The following is an 18,897-nucleotide window of genomic DNA, read 5'->3' as shown; positions in this document are numbered from 1 at the left end:
GAAAATGGCGAGCTTTTCAAGATCAGGCTTGGCTGGGAGAACTGGGTCTTCGTCAACAGCCCTGAAGCGGTTCGAGAAATATTCGACAAGCAATCTGCAAAAACGTCAGGCAGGATGCCGATGCCGGTCGTATCCGACCTCCTCTCTGGGGAAAACCGGCTGCTTCTCCTGACATATGGCACAAAGTGGAGGCAACTGAGAACCATTGTTCACAAGCTGCTGACACCGAAAGCATCGGAGACTTACAAACCGTCGCAAGATTTTGAGGCGAAGCAGTTGCTTTTCGACCTTGCAACCGGCAACGATGATCAAGAAAGCTTTTACTTGCATGTTCGCAGATACACGACCTCTGTCGTGTTGACAAGTACATATGGTCGACGAGTTCCAGCATGGGTTAGACAAGTCGCTTCATTGGAATCTCCCAATATCTAGTACTGACTGATGGAGCAGGACTGCGACGATATGCGAGAGATATACCAACTTCTGAAAGACTTCTCTGAGGCAGCAGAGCCTGGTGGGTTCGTAGCCGACTTATTCCCACCACTTGCCCAGATTCCATCATGCCTACAGTGGTGGAGGCCGAGCGCTATTGCGGCATACAACCGGCAGAAAAAGACGTGGATGCGCTACTGGGATGAATTGAAATCTGCTGTAAATCAGAAGAAAGCTCCCGAGTGTTTCGTGAAGCACTTCATAGAGACAGATTTTGAGAAGCTTGGAATCAGCGATGTTCAGGCTGGCTTCGTGGCAGGATGTAAGTATCGACTTCCGCGTCCGCATCAAGAACAAGAGGCCGTTTCGTGTGGCTAACCTTTTCACTACCCTCTAGCAATGATTGAAGCAGGCTCAGAGACCACTTCATCTGCACTCAACAGTGCAATTTTATATTTGTCAGCCCATCCAGGCGTCCAGGACACAGCAAACGCTGAGCTCACGAAAGTTGTTGGAGACGATCGATCTCCCACTTTCTCTGATGAGGCTGATTTGCCATACATCCGAGCCATGGGCAAGGAAATCCTTCGCATCCGACCTGTCACGAATATTGGAAGTCCCCATTACACGACCGCGGACATTTTTTACAAAGACTATTTTATCCCCAAGAACACTGTGGTCGCTATCCCACAATATGTCCTCCATTACAGTTCAGAAAAATGGGACAACCCAGAAGCCTTCGATCCGTCGCGATACTTATCTTATCCGGAGAAAGCAGGCTTCTATGCCGCCCAAGGAGATGCCAAAGGACGCGACCATTTCGACTTTGGCGGCGGCCGGCGCATTTGCCCTGGGATGCATCTGGCAGAGAATAGTCTGTTTGTAACGCTTGCCAAGGTCCTCTGGGCTTTCAAGATCGAGCCGGCACTAGATCCAAGTGGAAACCAAATCCCCGTAGATCTCTCAGATGATGCATATGAGCCGGGGGTCAATACTCTGCCCAAACCGTTCAAGGCTCGGTTCGTCCCGCGGAACACGCGACGGGCAGAAGTTCTGAAAGCCGAATGGGCTCAGGCGCAAAAAGAAGGATTTTACTTGGGAAACGTGAAGGTGAATACGGATGGCATGGTTGTTGGATGACGTTGTGGGACGGAGTAGGACGGAAACTGAGCCTCCAGCCGTCCGTCTCTTCGAGTCAGGTGTAGCGTTTCGTCCCAGCAACTGCATCGTCAAGCGCCGCAGGCTTCCATGGATCAGATGGATACATGGGCCAATTAAAACCCAATTAGATACGAGCATTTGCAATGCCGAGTGTGCTACACATCTGGTGACGGAGATCTGCTCCACAGATTTCCCCGCAGTGTCCATTACTGACACTGTTAATAAGATATTATTGATCACCGGCAGTAGTAGCGCGGCCCGCGAGCTATCCCCGCGTCCGTCTTGGCGGAGTGGCGATCGCAGCGAGATGCGTTGTCCCGATCTTTCTCGTGGGTCAAACTGGCATGTTTACCGTTTTCTTATCAACTCATTCATTTCACTTTCGCGATAGCTTGCCAGTCTACGTCTTTGTCGAAGACATGTGCAGACGCCGCGCGAAAGTTCAGAATACTGATGTCTTCCGCAATACCCCTGTCACCCAACCCCAACGCGGAAACCGGCCCGCCTGCGACGCCCCCGGATGCCAGCGCCGGGGTCAAGCGCTCGCGACGTGAAAGTAGACAGCATAGATGCGCTTACTGCCCGAAGGTTTTCAAGCGCAGCGAGCATTGCATCCGGCATGAACGTAGTCACACGAACGAAAAGCCTTACTCGTGCCAGTATTGCCATAAGTGCTATGCCCGGAAGTAGGCTCATCTCAGGTGCTAAGTACTCAATGGTGTCGTTTGACTAACAATATTCTTCAGAGACCTAGTCACAAGGCATGAACGAACACTTCATGCAGATGCCGCCGCCATCACAGTCGGAGGTCATTTGGGAGAAGAGTCTCAGTCGGAAGATACATCGAGCGAGCCGGAAGACGAACACCCTTCGAATGCTCAAAACCGATCTCCAAGAAGACAAAGTCTATTTTCACCAGAGAAGCGCCGCAAGAAGAGTCCCCTTCCAACAACAAGGGATGCCGGGAGTATTACTGTCGCAACTGACACTGAAACTATCGCAACGATTGGGCTAGACCTGGCTGAGGGAAACGAGTCGGTACCCCACGGAGTACCAAGTCTGTCAGAGCCTCGGACCGAACAACAAACAGATCCAAGACCATTGGGCTCTATGGGCATCGCGACCGAAGACATCGCTGCATCGTTCCTAGACACATCGTTCCCTTATCCGATCCCGCCTTCGGTATTACCTCTACCGGATGGGACCCTCGATTTCTCCCAAGACTTAGGGTTTCTGAACTCTCCAAGCTGGCTCGCATTTGGTCTGCCAGATGATCATCATTCTATGTATGATGTGCAACTGAACAATTGTCTCGATACTGCTACGAGAACGGCGGTGAACGAAGTATCGCCAAACTCAACAGCATGCGACTCCGATCTCTCCATGGCCGAACCCGAGCAAGTGAGTACAGCTATGGGGCAGCAGACCTCATGCTGTTCACCATATGGCAAAAAGGCATCGGCAGCTCTAATAGATAAGGCTGCATATGCTTCCATCTGTGACGAGCTTTCGAGCCAAGCTGCGAAAAGTCGAGGGTCGAAAGACTTGCCCACTCTGAAAACGTGTCAAAACTTCCTCGCAAGCTATATGGGAAGCTTTCACTGCCATTTGCCTATCCTTCATTTGCAAAGTCTCGCTCTGGGGAAGGTTCCCAGTGCTCTGATTCTAGCGATGTGCAGCATTGGCGCGTTGTATCGACTAGATCGGCGCCGGGCACGTCGTCTGTATGACTTGGCTAGAATATTGGTCGAACCGGTAAATGTCTCTTGCAGCCTAAGTTGAAACCACGCAGCCTTACTAATCTGCACCAGGTCGTCATAAAGGACTTCCCGCTATGGTTCACGCAAACTAGATTTCTCTTGACCTTTTATGCTACCTTCAGCGGTGACCAGGACTTGGTTTCAACTTCCACGGATGAAAGTGGATTTTACAACCTGGTAAGATTTTCAAGCTTTTTTCATGAACCCTGTTGACAGGCTGACTTTCCGCCTAGATATACAATCAAGCACGCAATAAGCTCAACAGCAATAAAGCCAAAATCTCCACAATGGAGTGGTCACGCTGGGTTGAACGCGAATCATGGAAACGAGTTCTTGGGGGCATATATGTTGCAGGCACTCTGAGAATGGTTATCTACGGCATCAACCCCATATTCAACGCATCTAACGATTTGGAAGTTGAATGCTTCCATGAGGAAACCCTATGGAACGCACAATCATCTAGCGAGTGGCTAAGTCTACGGCCAAAGCATGAGCACCAGGAGGTCGGCACTATGAGGGACCTGGTGGAAGGCGTTCTATCAGATGACCAGAAACGCAGCAGACTTGATATCGCTCGAGTCTCTCATTTCTCATTGCTCATACTCACACACGCCGTCATGGTACATATGCGTCAGCTTTACCAGATCTCCCAGACGTCTGCTCTCTGCGCGTTCTCCAATCAGTCATTTCTAGGCCAGTCTCTACTGAAAACGGGCTTGGAATCTCTTTCAAGGTGTTACAACTTACTCCAAATGCCTCACCAAGACCGACTCGAAGACCTGGATGACAAGGAGATTGTCTCCCTACGTTTCTCATCTTATGGCATCCTCAGAGCCGCGTACATCCGACTGTTTGACATCACTACAGGGTTCGACCGGCTCACTTTGATGGCCGAGGATCCCAAAGTCATTGAAACATCGGTCGCGATTTTGGCAGAAGCGCCACTCGAAAGAGACCGTTTTCTTCTAGATGCCGTAGAGAAAACGCTGGAGGGGTTCCAAATTCCCTTCAGAATGGGACACATGCTGATGCGCAAGACTGCCGCGTTCCGATGGAGTATTGAACACGCAGTCGCAGCTTGGGATGCCGGTAATACTCATGAGATCCTTCCTTACTTCCTTAGGCTTTGGGCTAAGCTTTATAAACAGGACTATTCGTCACCAAATGGGTGCACTCGGTTGAGATTGATGCTATAAATGGCATCGAACCAACCAGGGCGGAGACTGATCTGCTTACGGCAATGAAAGAAGTTCTCGAAGAGGCGGACTATGATACAGAGGAGAACAGATCGTTTTCGGCGGGGCTTGCTCGGACCTGGAGTCTTTTCTTGCAAGATGTAAGTCTCGCGAGGTCTGGAATTTCTCCTTTAATGCAATAACCATGGCTAACAAGTCTCGGGATAGGTATGGGTTTGGGGCATCACTGTGCGCATGGGAAAGGTTTTGGAACACCTGGCAACTGCGTATGAAAACCATAATGAAGCTCAAAGGCAGAAATGACACAATCTTGCGTCCTCATCGATATGCAAGCTTTCACGCAGCGTTGGAAACCCTTTTCAGAGACTAATTTGGTTGCAACTGGCGACGTGGACGACTGACCATGCTCAAATGGTTCATCTTACTCAAGGGCTCGATTCCTTGGTCTTAGAACCAAGTCTTCGCTCTTCAGCTGTATTCCCCCGTTCAATAATCAGTGGCAAAACCTTGTGCTCCTAAGCAGACCTCGAAAAACCAATTGGGAATACTAATCTGCAGCCTAGCTCCTATTAATAGCTAACCTCCCCTCTTGAAACCAACCCAGCTCGTTTTCAGAGGCTTTGACTGAAATTATCCTGCCCATATTATGAGTTTTTGATGATAAAAGGAGAGCAATCGGGTACTGGTAACTGCGGTTCGACTTGCCTAAGTAATTTGGGCAATGTGGGGTACATAGCGGGAACCGGATCAGGCCGCAGGAACACCACGGCCCGGGGCGGCTCCCGAGATTGGAAGTGGGGGTAAAGCGAAGCTGCACGCCCGGGTTTCCGATGTGGGGTAATGTGGGGTAATGTCCGGTTGCTTCTCCGGGAGTTTCTTCGGCAATTCGACATGCGGGGTCGGAAGGCTGCCAGAGGTTCCGGAACACCCGCTGAAGCTCCTGGCTACGGTCTTTACAGGTTCTATCTAGGAGAGAGTTCCAAGCGCTTTCAACGTTGTGCTTGTGGCTGAAACAAAGTGTTTGAGGGACCTATGCAAAGGTCTGAACCGCACCAATCCGGATAGAACCTCAAGCCCTTCCGTCAACTTGGGTGACTCTTGTGTCTGAATCGTTTAAGCCGCAACCAACTTTGCCGTCTGACTTTATCCTTAATCCGACCGCACACTTCGAAGATCAGATGGCTTCTACTACAATCTTCCAGCATCCTCTCATCGGAGATATCAAGGCAAGCTCCACGGAAGATGTGATCCAATTCTTAGGTATCAAGTATGCGAGCCTCAATCACTGGTTTGACAACGCAAAGCTTGTGGAGTACGACGGAAAAGGCCTAAGCGCAATTCGCCATGGGTGGGTGAGCCAGCAGCCTGATGGGATGAGGCCACCGGAGCTAACTGAGAACATCAGGCCGCAAGTGATATCTGATCCCGAGGGCGTTCATAAAGAACACTTCATCATTCAGAAGACCCTCCCAGTCAGTGGCCATCCAGGCATCTCTGGGACAGAATGCCTCAACTTGAATATTGCTGCATCCACAAACTCTTCCAAGGGCCAGTCGCTTCCGGTGATCGTTTTCATCCACGGTGGTGCTTTTATCACAGGGTCAAACTGGTGGCCGCAGTACGACTTGAAGCGGATCGTTCAGCTTTCCATCAAGCAAGGCCAACCTCTGATCGCAGTTAGTATCAAGTACGTATGATCTCATCACTGTCTTCTGACGCAGCACTGACGGTTCATCATCATAGCTACCGTCTGGGAGCTCCGGGATTCTTGACTTCAGACGAACTTCGAAAGGAGGGTTTCAAGATCAATCAAGGTCATCATGACCAAAGAGTTGCTCTTCAATACGTCAAGAGGTACATCTCCGGCTTTGGCGGTGATCCTCACAAGATTACAGTGATTGGTGAGAGCGCCGGCGGAAGTGAGTTTACCCCCAATGGCATCGCCTTCTTGAAGCAAACAGGCTGCAGCGAAGAGCCAAGCATCTAACATGTCTTTTCCTAGTTTCAACTAGTCGTTTGCTTTACTCGAATGATGATGCACCGTCTCAGTTGGCTGTGCTAAGCGGTGCACCCCCGTCGCTCCCTCCCATGGATCTCTCAGCCGCCGAGGAAGCTTATCGTGGAGCACTCAAATCCCTCGGCGCCGAAGACCTTACTCCGAGCCAGCGCGTTGAGGCTCTGAGCAGACTTTCACCTGAAGAGCTTCTTGAGAAACTCGACAAGAGTCTTCAATTCTTGCCCGTGCTGGATGCAGCTACTGTACCTTTCGTGCCGACTTTCAAGGCAGTAGAAACAAAAACGTCCATCCCCGACAACACCCCTTGCAAGGCCATCTTTGTTGGCTATCTTCCTGATGATGTACGTAGACCAAGTCATGAAGCGCGAAAAGCTATCTAACCAGCGATGAACAGGCGAGCATCTTCGGCCTCGCCGGACTAATCCAGCGGAAGCCTGGTATTGGTGCTTCGATCCAGAAGTCAATTGAGTCATCCTTCTCGGATCACCCCGACAAAGCTACTAGATTGCTGAAAGCCTATGGAATCAGCGAAGATACCAACGATGAAGATGCCTTCAAAGGTGTCATAAGGTTCGCATCAGACATTGGCTTCCAGGCACCGGCCCGTTCGTGGGCTGCCAGCTTTCCTGGCGACTCATACCTCTTTGAGCTGGCCGAGACAAACCCTTGGGAAGGTCCTTTCAAAGGCTATGCCACCCATGTGCTAGATGTTGCACTCCTGTTCCAGAACTATAGAGAGCATCTGGACGCGAAGCAACAAGCCTCTGCAGAAGCTTTTGCTGCAGACATCATCACTTTTGCGCACGGCAAAGCGCCGTGGAAGAAGTATCAAGATGGAGGCGGCCTGGGCGTATATCGAAACGGCGTTAGAACTTACGAAGAAGGCCCTGGAGTTATCTCGGAACAGTATCAAGTGCTAATGGAGGTGAGCCAAACCGTCGGTTTGGATTTCGTGTTGGGCGCTTGGACGAAGTTTTTTTTATTCTCTTAACTGGCAGAAGTGTATCTACTTGAATCGCTTTGAAAGACAATCTTGCATAGGCATTCCCACAGGGTGTTCAAATGATTCATTCGTTTGATGTTCTAGAACTCGGGGGTCGCCGTGTGTGATTTGTGGGGGAAGCTCCGTCGTAGGGCAGAATTGCCTGCCGGCGACGACCGGAGCAGGCGGAGTTGGGGGGCTTTGCATGCGGGGTCGGGGTCGGGAGCGGCAATTCTGACGCATAAAACCGGGTAGATTGCTCGGCTTGATTTCTTCTTCGATGCCGGTTTGCCATGTTGACACCCTTTCTTGAACATCGGATTTTCAAACACGAACAAAAGTCTGTTGCTTAGAATAATATTCCGCCTAATTATCAAATCATCTCTCTGCCGAGGCACAAGGCAGAATTGCTGAATTGGCCATGACTCTGCTGCGACATAATCACTCTAGTCTCGGCGCAACCCTCGTCGGGATTGAACGCCCGTTGGTTGCGCACTTTCGGGGCATACCATATGGCCGTATTCCGTCGAGATTCGCGGCACCCGAGCCCGTCGAGAGCCTGCCACAAGAGCTGGATTGCACGCATTTCGGGTTGTCACACTTTCCCCGCCGAACCGGCTCTTGACTCGGGACCCGCAGTCTGACCAACAATCTCACCAGACCACGATGTCCTCAAGTTCCCATCGATGTTGGGCATCTCTTACGCATACCACCGCACCACGTGCTTCCCGTAGAAGCCGAAGACGAGTTCAATTGTCTCAACTTGGATGTCACGGTACCCAAAGCGCGACTCGGGACGACTGCCGGCGAGAGGTTACCTGTGCTAGTCTGGATTCACGGTAGAACTCCCGATACGAGGGCATCATCGTCGTAGGTTTGCTGACCGTATTTTCGTAAAGGTGGCTCGCAGGCCGTGACTTTCGGCAGCGCCGCCTCGGGCCTCTGTGGTAAGCGCTTACTTTGTCTCAGCTCATGCACCTCGACTCACGAGGCGTACAGACACGACGAAGATTGTTGAAGACTCTGTACGCATGGGACTGCCCATCATCGCCGTAGCCATCCAGTACAGACTCAACATATTTGCATTCGGTGATGATGACAGCTCAGTGAACCTTGCTTTGAAGGACCAAGCGCTGGCGTTGCAATGGGTCCAAAGGCATGTTGCTGCCTTCGGCGGCGATCCTGTAAGTGATGCCACCGTGTTGGATGTGATTCAATTAAGAGCCGCGCTGAAAGTTACGCACAGAGAGCCGTTACTCTTGCGGGGGAGAGTGCAGGAGCAGTTTACTGCCACGCACACATGGTGAGCAAGGCGCCGTTGAATCAATGCATTCTGGCATCCGGGTCTCTGCATCTTTCACCCCCTCAACCGCAAGAAAGGGCCGCTGCATTTCGCTCTAATCTCAAGCATCACTTACGCGATTTGGGCAAGGTGGATTTGCGCACAGCTCCTGCTGATGTTGTTGTAGAAGCATTGAAGAGATCCGAGATCCAGTCTTGGTTCCTTCTGATGGAGTCATCACTTGACGGATGGCAGGAAAGCTTGGGCGAGGCAAACCGGCTGATGATCAGTGATGTTCAGAACGAGGTCAGTGGGCTCGAAAGAAAACCCCCAATCAAGTATTGACCTGTGTATAAGTCTGTCCTCTGGCGCGATGGCATTTGGTCAATGGGGGTCAGTGACATTGTCAGCGCGTTTGACATTGCAGGAGAACATCGCGACAAGCTCAAGCAAGCGTACAACATTTACCCGAATAGGCCGTCCTCGTGCAAGCTTGGGGCGCTGGACTTCATCAACGATTACAAGTTCTTGCTCCCTATTCAGGAGATGGTTCAGCTCTGTAAACGCGCCGAGACGCCCGTGTATCGAAGTCTCATTGATGAGGCCAACCCTTGGCAGCCATCGAATGGAGCGCATCACGCGATCGATCTGATCCTCCTGTTTGGCGGTTTCGACTCGTCATTATCTCCAGCCGCCAAGGCGACTGGCGAAGAGATGCGCAGATCGTGGATTCGGTTCATCCATTCGCAGGAGCCTTGGTCTCCGATCTCAACCGCTGCCTTTGGGCCCTTTGGCATGTTTCAGGAGCTCGATGACACCGAAGTAAGATCGCGAAGGCGCATAGATCAGGCGAAATACTTGCAAAGCGTTGGATCGCAGGCGCTGGACAAAGTGTTTTTGGCTCTAGCTGCAGGAAGAATCAGTCTTCTGAATTAAGGCAAGGCAGCCGCCAAGGAATCAAGGATTGCCCGAATTGGAATTCGCTCGGATCTTCTGTCTCAACTGCGCAAACGCCTATTGCCTTCATTGGCAATTGATGATGCACTCCCACCGGCTGCTTTGCGGCTTTGAACATTCTAGTGGCCTTTGCTGGCATCATAGTCACCCCACACGAGCTTTGTGTGCTGCGTTGAATTAGTCTTTACTTTCTAGACAGCCTCAAAGAATACTGGCCCAGAGTTCTAAGAATTTGCCACCGCAGTTGACACCCTGTCACCCCCACTACAAGCAAACCACCAACAACAGTTGAGCTTCAAGACGAATGTGGTGATAGATCTAATCTAATCAATTAGACGTTGCGCTATGTGGGGGAAAGAACGGGAAGGTGACATCGCTGCTTGTGGGGGGTGTTGGTGGAGGTTAACTCCGACGCCCATTGCCCAATGTGGAGGGTGAGAGTGGTGGCCGATGAGGACGCGGGGGGCGGGGATCATGTGAGTATAGTTGAGACATTGGACGAGTAAGTGAATACCTCGTCCAACAGGACAATCTGTAACAACTCTTCTGTCTAAAAACACATAATCGGCATGCCGAAGACTCGTAGCCGCATCTGCAAGAAGACAACAACATCGTATCCGCGACTCATCGACCTACATCCTGCATCTCGGCAGGCCGATACATACACTAGTTTAGGGCGTGAAAGACACCTTAGTCATGTCTGTAGGGCCGAAAAATGTAAGAAAGCTAATCGGCTTTCAATATCTAAGCTTTGACTGACATGAAAGTATAGGTTATCATCGTCGGGGCAGGCCCTGCCGGACAGCTATTAGGGCTGATGTTGGGGAAAGATGGCATTCCTGTCACGATCATCGAACAGAGCTCAAAGCTTGACGACAAACCTCGGGCCACGCACTATGCTCCCCCAGCAATGAAGGTTCTGAATCGCGCCGGGCTTGGTCATCGCGCGCGTGAGCTCGGTTTCCTGCCCGATAGGGTGGCATGGCGCAAGCCAGACGGGACATCAATCGCCAGTCTCAGCAACAAGATCCACGGGGACGATCCAGATCGGTTGCTTGCACTGCCCTTGTGCGATCTGGCGCAGCTCATATACGACGAATCGAAGGATCTGCCAACAGTCACTTACCTTTTTGATCATCGTGTGACGGGCATTGGGCAGGATGAGAAGAGGGCCTGGGTTGATGTAGAGAACTGCAGAACCGAGGAAACTCGGGAACTATTCGCCGAGTACATTGTCGGATGCGACGGAGCTAATAGCATTGTTCGGCGGCGTTTATTTGGGGACACGAATTTTCCAGGTAAAACATGGGACGAGCAGATTGTGGCGACAAATGTAAGTTTCCAGTGACACATTCTTCGCTGGCTCAAAGTATCATCGGGACTAAGCACCGCGCCGCATCTACTAGGTATACTACGACTTTGATCAGTTCGGATACACCGACTCAAACTTCATTTTGGATGCAGAAGACTGGTTCATGGCGGCGAAAATCACCAAAGACGGTTTGTGGCGCGTGACATACGGAGACGTCTCCGGGCTGTCGACGGAGGAAGTCATCGCCCGGCAACCCGAAAGGTTCAAGAAGATACTCCCAGGGCAGCCTGAGCCCAACCAGTACAAGCTCGTTAGCATTGGGCCGTACAAAGTCCATCAACGCTGCGCCGAGAAAATGCGTGTCGGCCGGTTCCTGCTTGCTGCAGACGCAGCGCATCTTTGTAACCCGTTGTACGTCTTACCTATCTAAGTAAGCCTTTCATCGCGCATTGATACTGACGGACCGGCGTCCGGTAGTGGGGGCCTCGGCCTGACCGGCGGCATCGTCGATATCGGAGGGCTCTATGAATGCCTCTCTGGAATCCTTACTGGCAAGGCGGACGAAAGCATCCTGGACGTCTACGACGACGTACGCCGCCAAAAGTACAGAGAGATAATCGACCCCGTATCCAGCGATAACTTCCGACGAATGTTTGCAGTGCCTGGTGACAAGGTACTTGAGACCGATGAGTTCCTAAGGCTGTGCAAAGAGGCCGAATCAGATCAGGAGAAAGCGAGGGAGATGACCAAGGTGAGTTTGGATGACAGGCCACCCAGCATTAGGGTTTGCTGATTTTTTTCCGCCGACTTACTGATCTTGGGATAGGGCGCTCAAGCACTGGGCTATGACTTTACGCAGCACTACAACACGAAGACCAACGGCGTCAACGCCCACATTAGTCCTCATTGAGAGAGAGTCATGCGCGGCAGCAGTGTGCTTCTTGCCCTGCGCAGGGCAAGTGTTGCCGACTCAAGCTAAACTTGGTCAAAAGATAGTCCAGATGGAGGAGAGCAGGGCAGCATGAGGCTCGAGGCTGAATTTCGCAAGCTGCTCCTCGGGTTGATGAGTGTTTGTCTCTGCATGAACTGCCACCATAACCATTGTCTTGGAAATGTATAGCCTTGTCGCGATTCGTCCGTTGTATGCCGTAGCCCTATCACTGAAATGCCGACAAGTTGACTTTCTCACACGTAACCGGCAAATGACGCCGCGGAAGAGCTGGGTTTACTAAGCTTCAATCAACGCACAGAGACTGGTTGAGCTGAGCTTTACCTGGAACGAACTTGGAAGCGGACAGAAAGTCAAAAAGGATTGGATGTTGAAACGGGGACCGCAAGCTGATCCGTTTAATGTGTAGCAGGGCGAGGAGCAAACTCGGGGTTCCTCTATGCAAATCAAGGAAGGACCAAGCAGCAGCTGTCAAACGGACCCGACAACGAGGTAGTCGAAGGTAGGTGGTTGCCCAGCTCTGCCTGCCCGGCTCACGGATCTCACCAGCACACGCTCCCGTTGCCCTCCCACATCCCTGAAAGCTTCCCAGCGGCGGTAGGTTCCGGCAATGCAGGTACGCTAGCAACGGTCAGAGAACATTTAGGCCCTTGTGGATGCCATGACAAACTCCTTCTAGAGTCGGGGCAGGCTCCGCAAGAAGCAGGTCGTTTTTCGATGGTTGAACTTTAAAAAAGCCTTCTTTGTCGCGGAGCGGTCCAACAAGGGATTCGGAGGGTTGAACCTGCAACGTCGAGGTCATGTCTGAAGGGGAGTTTGCTCGCTCGCTCTGCTCGTCAGCCGCGGTTACTCACATAGGTTCAAGGACTGAAGCGCGCGAGCGCGCTCTTCTCCTTGTGCCAAGGCTGAGTTCGGGGTCGAGGCCTGATCCCGTGGATGCCCAAAGGAGACACGTGAAACAATGCCTGCCCGGAACAGGGCATAGCAGCCTACGAAAAACGAAGTTGTACGAGGGAAAGGACGTCGGGGAGGACTGAACGGCAGCGGCTCAAGTGGTAATATTAAGGTTTGAGGCGTCCCCGAGGGCGTTTGACGGCAATTGCAGCCCCTCGATAGACTGCCCACCGGCGGCTTCTTCGGGCGGGTTTCCAGTCGAGTTCAAGGGGGCGGCCGGGCAGCCGGCCGAATCCTTCGAAGGAAGACAGAGAGAGAAGGCCCGCAAACAACAAGGTAAGGGGTGAGTAGAGAGAGTGAGAGAGAGAGAAACGGCGGATAAAAGAGCAGCCCTAACAGAGATTTGTGGCTCAGACTGGCTGTTTCCATGGAACCTTACCGGGTCGGGGATGACGTCGGCTAGCCGACGCCACGGAAACTCTATTCATATGACGCCCTTTTTTTTCGGCTGTATTTCTCGGTTTCTTCTTGGCTAAGCCCGCTGAGCCCCTGTTTGTTACTCGGTCCCTAGCTTCAGTCATATGTGACCAGACATGGGCTCCATCGCGGTTGATAGGCAACTAGTCAGACTCGTCGAGCGGACCGCGAGAAACCTGCGGGCGCCGACACGTTTTTTAGTACTCAAAAACACGTGAGAGACGTAGTCGTACAAGCCGTTTGCAAGTGTGGCGGTGATGGCGTTGCTAACAGTCCTACAACGGCAAGGTGCGTGATGCCGAGGCGGATCGTTCTGCCCAGTCCCACCCCTTCCGCGTCGGAAATTCTGCCCACGCAGCAAAATGGTTCTGTCTGCCCATCGGCGATCCCTGCTCTACCAGGTTAGGCTGGCGTTTGATGGGCTAGACTCTGGGCGACGGCTGCTTCGCTCGCTCGACTGATGCCACACGCACCGCCAGAGACGCACACCACCCACGCACTCCCTCTCACACAGGCTTCAGCCGTGGAATACACACATACACACACCTACCTGCCACACACAGGGACACACACACACACGCTCCAGAGGAACAGAGAGAGACTAAGACAGGCTCGGCTTGCCTTGCTTTGGCACATTCGACCCCACCTCCCAAGAGTGACCTGAACGAACAAGAAGTGGACCCTGAATATCTCTCACTGCATTCTGTTCTCCTTCTCCGCCATTAAAACTGTGCTGGCTCTTCCCACACTTTGCGGTGACACTGGAAGTTGATGCCTGGTGCTGCTGCTGCCCGCCCGTAGCAGTCCAGTCATGATACCCAGTAATCAACCGTTTGACAACCAAAGGAACAAGCTTCGATCCGTTCCTTCTTGGGCACAGTCTCTTGTCCCTTTTCCCCAACCGTCTTTTTCTCGGGTCGTCTTCCGTGGTCGACCTGCCATGACACTGCGGTAAACCGTTGACTGTCGACTAGTTGCTATTACCCTATATCGGACCAGACCAGACTCTTTTCCGTCAAGTGTCTGGCTATTTTTTTTTTTTAACACCTGCAAACACCAAAAAATCAATCCTTACCGCCAAGGGAAACAACAGATCATGGCATCCCCTGAACAACAGATGGACTCGCTGCGAGAGAACCTTAGCCGCGTAATTCTAGACCAACTTGCGGAAACGCTGCGGGATTATCCGTCCGGCAGCCTATCGAACCCGGTCCTCCGATTTGAAGCCTTCATTCAGGATGGCGAGACGGAGACACAGGGGCGATCACCCCGCTCTCCAGTCGTCTCGGTAAGTTGCAACTCCTCGGATCTCGCGGGCTGGAGAGCTGCTTTACTGCGGCTGCTGCGCGCGCGCGAAAACACGTTCCCTGCAGTTGATAAAAAGACTCTGTTGCACATTAAAACCTTGGAAAGATGGAAACCAATTTTTCCGATTCGATGAAGATGATCAGGTCGAATTGCCAGCGTTGTTTTCCTCCCGGGGTTGTGGGTTGTTATCGTATCAGCCATAGTCAGAGTTGGTTGATTACGAGGGGTTTTGACAGCTAACCCGCCACAAACATATAGAAAATGGTCGATTTATCCGGCATTATATCACAGAGCGCGACACAGAGTCCGAATACGAGTAATCTCGGAAGAGAATCAAACGATGTAGCCACACCGCCCATTCTCGCCGGGCATGGCCATCCGGTGATGGAGGATCCCGGCGCATCGAGCAGCAACCAGGCGTTGGTACATTTACCGGCGCGACGCCCGCCAACCCAACTCGCGCCACCCATCGACGACGGAGGAGCGGGACCGTCATCTTCTCGGAGGAAAGGAACAGGATCTCTACGGCCTATCAGAGGAGTTGGTCGTGTTATCGAGGAGGAGCCTGACACCCAGCGTCAGATGCAGGTCGCCAACAGTTTTCCAAAGCGCGCAAAGATCCAAGCGGACGTAGTCTTTATCCCCCAGCAGTCTTCTATCGACAAATTCGTGGTAAGCATCTGGGAACAGATTCACGGCGGCATCAGCCTGGACCCGCAGAGTCTACTCGAGCAGTGGCAGTTGACGGCGACGGCGGCAACGGCAACCATCAACAACGCTGGTAAGATTCACGTTCCCGAACAGCTCGAGCTGGGTCTCTTGCAGCCGCCTACCGTGATTGACGGCACGATGGCCGAGGTGGACATGGAGGGAACCTTCAACCGCAGCAACATCTTTTGCCGAAAAGTCACGCAGGCCAGCCGCGCGTGCCGCTCGATCGAGGTCATCGTCCAAGCGCGATGGATCGAGCACTTTGACTCGTACGTGGATCTCCTCGCCATCACGAACCCGGGTATGTCTCCGACGAAGCGCCGGAAGGCGGCTCTGATCGAGGCGTGCAACGACTTTGGATGGTCAGAGAAGGAACTGCGCAACAAGATGGCCATCTGGCGCGGTTACAAGGAAATCAAGGACGCCGGCGGCTGGGCTGCGCTTGTTTTCGCCGGAATGGGTCTTTACCGCTTCTGCAAGTACCGCGTCGGCTTCAACCCGGACAGCATGCAGCGGCTCCGTTGCCTTCGGCCCCGAATCGAAGTTGCGGCGGACACTCTACACCCAACCTGGCGCCAACTGCTCATGATCGTCGGCGAGACGGCACAAAGACGGTTCTGCGGCCACCCACACGACTGGGTTGTTCGACAGGACGGCTCGGATCCGGTGCCCTTACGTTCGACATATCTCGAGTACGACCCGTATTTCAGCTTCGAACAGCTCGAGCACTCGGTGATGGACATGAGCGCGTGGGGAACAGACGACCCGCGGTGGGTGCCCCCGATCAACGCGGTGGCTTGCGTCCAAGGCATGCACACGTGTCACTCGTGCGGCCAGGAGCAGTCAGAGGACCCCAAGATCAACTCGTGCTACTGCTTCCCGACTCTGTTCGGATCCGGGCGTCGGAGCCCCTGCCCGGTGCAAGTGTTCCGGACGCCAGACGGGCGCAACAACGGACTGACGGCGCTCTGCCCTTTTGAGCGCGGCGCAGCGATTGGCGAGTTTATCGGCCTCATCACAAAGGACCTGAGAGATATGGACGTCATGGACAGCTCGACGGGTGTCCGGGCCTACCAGATCTGGCAGGGCCGGCAGGGAAATTTTACGAGGTTCGTCAACCACAGCTGCAAGTCGAACGCGCAGTTTCAACAGTTTGTCTGGATGAGCACGCAACGCATCATCTTGGTCAGCAAGGGCATCGAGGCGGGACAGGAGGTCACGGTGGACTATTCTGGGAGCTACTGGCGCGGTTTGGACAAAGAGTGTCTCTGTGGGGAGGCATGTTGCCGCTACAGGAATAACCGCGAGTTGCTGGCGAGATGAGGTCACACTACGTTTTATCATAAGACATGACATGGAAGCAGGAGCAGCGAAGGGAGCGTAAAGAAGAGAAGAGTCAGGATCGGAGTCAGAAGAAGCGCAGTCGGCGGAACAGCGTTAGCCACGCGGCAAGGGAATAAGGGATGACGAAAAATAAGAAAAAAAATTCCATTTTCAACTACCGACGTTTTGCGACTTTGGGACTAGTCCAGGACTCCAGCCCGTTGAACGAACATTCCATTTTCGCATTTCATGATGACTGAACCAATATGCAAAACCCGTATCCCGTCCTGCGAAATCCCGTGTCTCGGGCACGGAGACATAGAGCTCAAAGAAGACTAGATAACAAGCCACAAAGGGACAGCTCCTGGCGAACAGACAGCAGAGGCACCGCCGCTTCAGGCAGTCCATGGCAAGAGTTTCCTCTTTCTGGAGCTGCCTGCAGAGAGCCAAAATCCGTCCGATGTCGCCGCCTTACCCGACCCGACACCTTTTTCCCCTTGAAAATGCACAGAGCATCCGCGAAGTGTCTTTCCTTGAACGAAGTTGCGAGCGAGGGTAAGCCCAGGAGCAGCCTGTCGGTAGATGAAAAAGTTTGCTGGCATCTATCGCCAGTCCGTGTCAGCTGTATTGCGGTGTTCGTGTCATTTAGTGGGTTCCAGGTTCGTGCCAACGCCTACGCTAGAGCGGTTAAAACGCCCCTTGAATTGCTCCAACGACCTTAGCTCGGTCCGCCCATCCCCGGCCCCCGTCACTCTGATCTCCTCTGATCTTCTCCTGGTGCTGTCATACTCAACCCATTTACACTTTGCTAGAACACAGCCTAGAGGGGGGGTAGACCGTGGCTGGCGGGCTGACCCGTTTCTTCCTTGCTGCTCCTCCTCTTCTGTGCCCCGTCCTCGTGGGAACATTGGGTTCCAGTTGCCTTCAGACACGCAAAATAGCACCAGCACCAGTACGCAATAGGGCGTGTGTCCGTTGTTGCTTATGTGGTCACTGTGGTGCGCGCCGCTGTGTGCTGCCCAGTGTCATATTAGCCGGTGTCTCGGGTTCAGGGTCTGAAAGCCCTGTCTTGGGTCCCCCCCCAGGCGATTGTTTCTTGAACGATCGCCGTGAAGTGGGAGATGACATGTCGCCATCTGGCGCATCCCGCCCCAGCCACATTTTCGTTGATAAGCTTCAGCGGCGCACAACGAGAGACTCACGGTCCCCCGGGACGATGATGATGATGGAAGCTTCACTTCTTCAGGACATAGACTCCGCGGCAGGTGTGTCCAATGTGTGTGTGTGTGCTGTCTTGGACTCTGTACACGGTGTTTTCCCCGAACATTTCCCCCCTTGGAATCCCTCGCTCCCGAAAACCTTAGCGGGTGTATGCGATAGCGAAATGGGTGTGGGACACACATAGGTTCGAAGCCGGCCGTTCTTCCGGGGGCGCGCTGTTTTTAGCCTCCTTTAGCCTCTTTGCGGGACTGTCTAGTAATCCGGCACGGTCTCCTCGTCAGGTCTGGCACCATATGGGGGCCGTCCACGATTCACGAACCGGTGGTGCAAAGAGTGAGAAAATTCAGATCTAGGAAGAGTTTTTTTTGTCATCACAACTGACAAATCGTCTCGATTGAAGCAGAATTTCTGTTTCTGGTGTTGTTTCTGATTATAATCTCCGCAACGGTGGCCTCATCTCGGCGGCCCCAGGGGCGCGCCAGTCAGTCAGGGGGTCCGGTGCTGATGGCCCCCAAGAATAACGACATAGGCACAGTAACACAACCGAGGGATCTTTCGACTGCCCCCCGCGCGCATTGTCGGATAGAGTCAAAGTGCGTCGTGATCGAGCTAAGCAGCAACCGGTATCGCCATCTCGTGTGCCTCGGGAGACGGACGGACGGCTCCTCGTGTTGTTCTCCCCTTACGCGATGCCTAGCTTCACCTTAGTCCGAACCGGTTGCCCACGCCAGGACTTAGACCATCATCCATCCCGAAGTTTGACAGTTTTCCAAACGGATTGTGGGAGAAGGAAACCGCTACAATCTCTCAACATGCAGAGCAGAAGAGTTCCCGCTCACGGGCGTGGACTGGCGGTGTCAGACGCAGATTGTTCTGTTGCTGGTCCCTCCCCCGACCGACAAAAGGTCTGGTGAC

The 18,897-nt window shown here is 52.9% G+C and overlaps 6 protein-coding genes across 6 annotated transcripts; 5 read left to right on the top strand and 1 right to left on the bottom strand.

The window, feature by feature from the left end:
* Nucleotides 1–114: 114 nt before the first annotated feature.
* Nucleotides 115–1,572, top strand: yanC-1 (Cytochrome P450 monooxygenase yanC; the record flags this gene model as incomplete). Its single annotated transcript, XM_032021588.1, has 3 exons — nt 115–393; nt 451–754; nt 830–1,572. 3 exons carry the CDS (start codon nt 115–117, stop codon nt 1,570–1,572), a joined length of 1,326 nt encoding a protein of 441 aa, XP_031881516.1.
* Nucleotides 1,573–2,046: 474 nt separating this feature from the next.
* Nucleotides 2,047–4,852, top strand: TRY5-1 (Transcriptional regulator of form adherence 5; the record flags this gene model as incomplete). The annotated part of the gene is made up of 6 exons (XM_032021587.1): nt 2,047–2,279; nt 2,340–2,994; nt 3,405–3,530; nt 3,587–4,442; nt 4,502–4,689; nt 4,757–4,852. The coding sequence occupies 6 exons, from the start codon at nt 2,047–2,049 to the stop codon at nt 4,850–4,852; spliced, it is 2,154 nt and encodes a 717-aa protein (XP_031881515.1).
* Nucleotides 4,853–5,727: 875 nt separating this feature from the next.
* LIP4-2 (Lipase 4) lies at nt 5,728–7,557 on the top strand (the record flags this gene model as incomplete). The annotated part of the gene is made up of 5 exons (XM_066152886.1): nt 5,728–5,897; nt 5,955–6,236; nt 6,293–6,468; nt 6,552–6,907; nt 6,961–7,557. The coding sequence occupies 5 exons, from the start codon at nt 5,728–5,730 to the stop codon at nt 7,555–7,557; spliced, it is 1,581 nt and encodes a 526-aa protein (XP_066007671.1).
* Nucleotides 7,558–7,969: 412 nt separating this feature from the next.
* On the top strand, nt 7,970–12,009 carry terC-0 (FAD-dependent monooxygenase terC; the record flags this gene model as incomplete). Its single annotated transcript, XM_032021586.2, has 10 exons — nt 7,970–8,139; nt 8,209–8,387; nt 8,448–8,495; nt 8,548–8,732; nt 8,795–9,136; nt 9,188–9,652; nt 10,560–11,120; nt 11,194–11,510; nt 11,577–11,850; nt 11,926–12,009. The coding sequence occupies 10 exons, from the start codon at nt 7,970–7,972 to the stop codon at nt 12,007–12,009; spliced, it is 2,625 nt and encodes an 874-aa protein (XP_031881514.2).
* A 247-nt stretch (nt 12,010–12,256) lies between these two features.
* CGGC5_v013208 (uncharacterized protein) lies at nt 12,257–12,850 on the bottom strand (the record flags this gene model as incomplete). Its single annotated transcript, XM_066152885.1, has 4 exons — nt 12,257–12,318; nt 12,373–12,485; nt 12,530–12,669; nt 12,719–12,850. The coding sequence occupies 4 exons, from the start codon at nt 12,848–12,850 to the stop codon at nt 12,257–12,259; spliced, it is 447 nt and encodes a 148-aa protein (XP_066007656.1).
* A 1,665-nt stretch (nt 12,851–14,515) lies between these two features.
* CGGC5_v013207 (SET domain-containing protein) lies at nt 14,516–16,761 on the top strand (the record flags this gene model as incomplete). The annotated part of the gene is made up of 2 exons (XM_032021584.1): nt 14,516–14,707; nt 14,986–16,761. The coding sequence occupies 2 exons, from the start codon at nt 14,516–14,518 to the stop codon at nt 16,759–16,761; spliced, it is 1,968 nt and encodes a 655-aa protein (XP_031881519.1).
* Between the last annotated feature and the right edge of the window lie 2,136 nt (nt 16,762–18,897).

Source organism: Colletotrichum fructicola, assembly GCF_000319635.2.
Source record: "Colletotrichum fructicola Nara gc5 chromosome Unknown KSG_Nara_v1_contig08, whole genome shotgun sequence".
In the NCBI taxonomy this organism is placed as follows: domain Eukaryota; kingdom Fungi; phylum Ascomycota; class Sordariomycetes; order Glomerellales; family Glomerellaceae; genus Colletotrichum; species Colletotrichum fructicola.
This window is presented reverse-complemented; position numbering and strand designations above follow the sequence as displayed.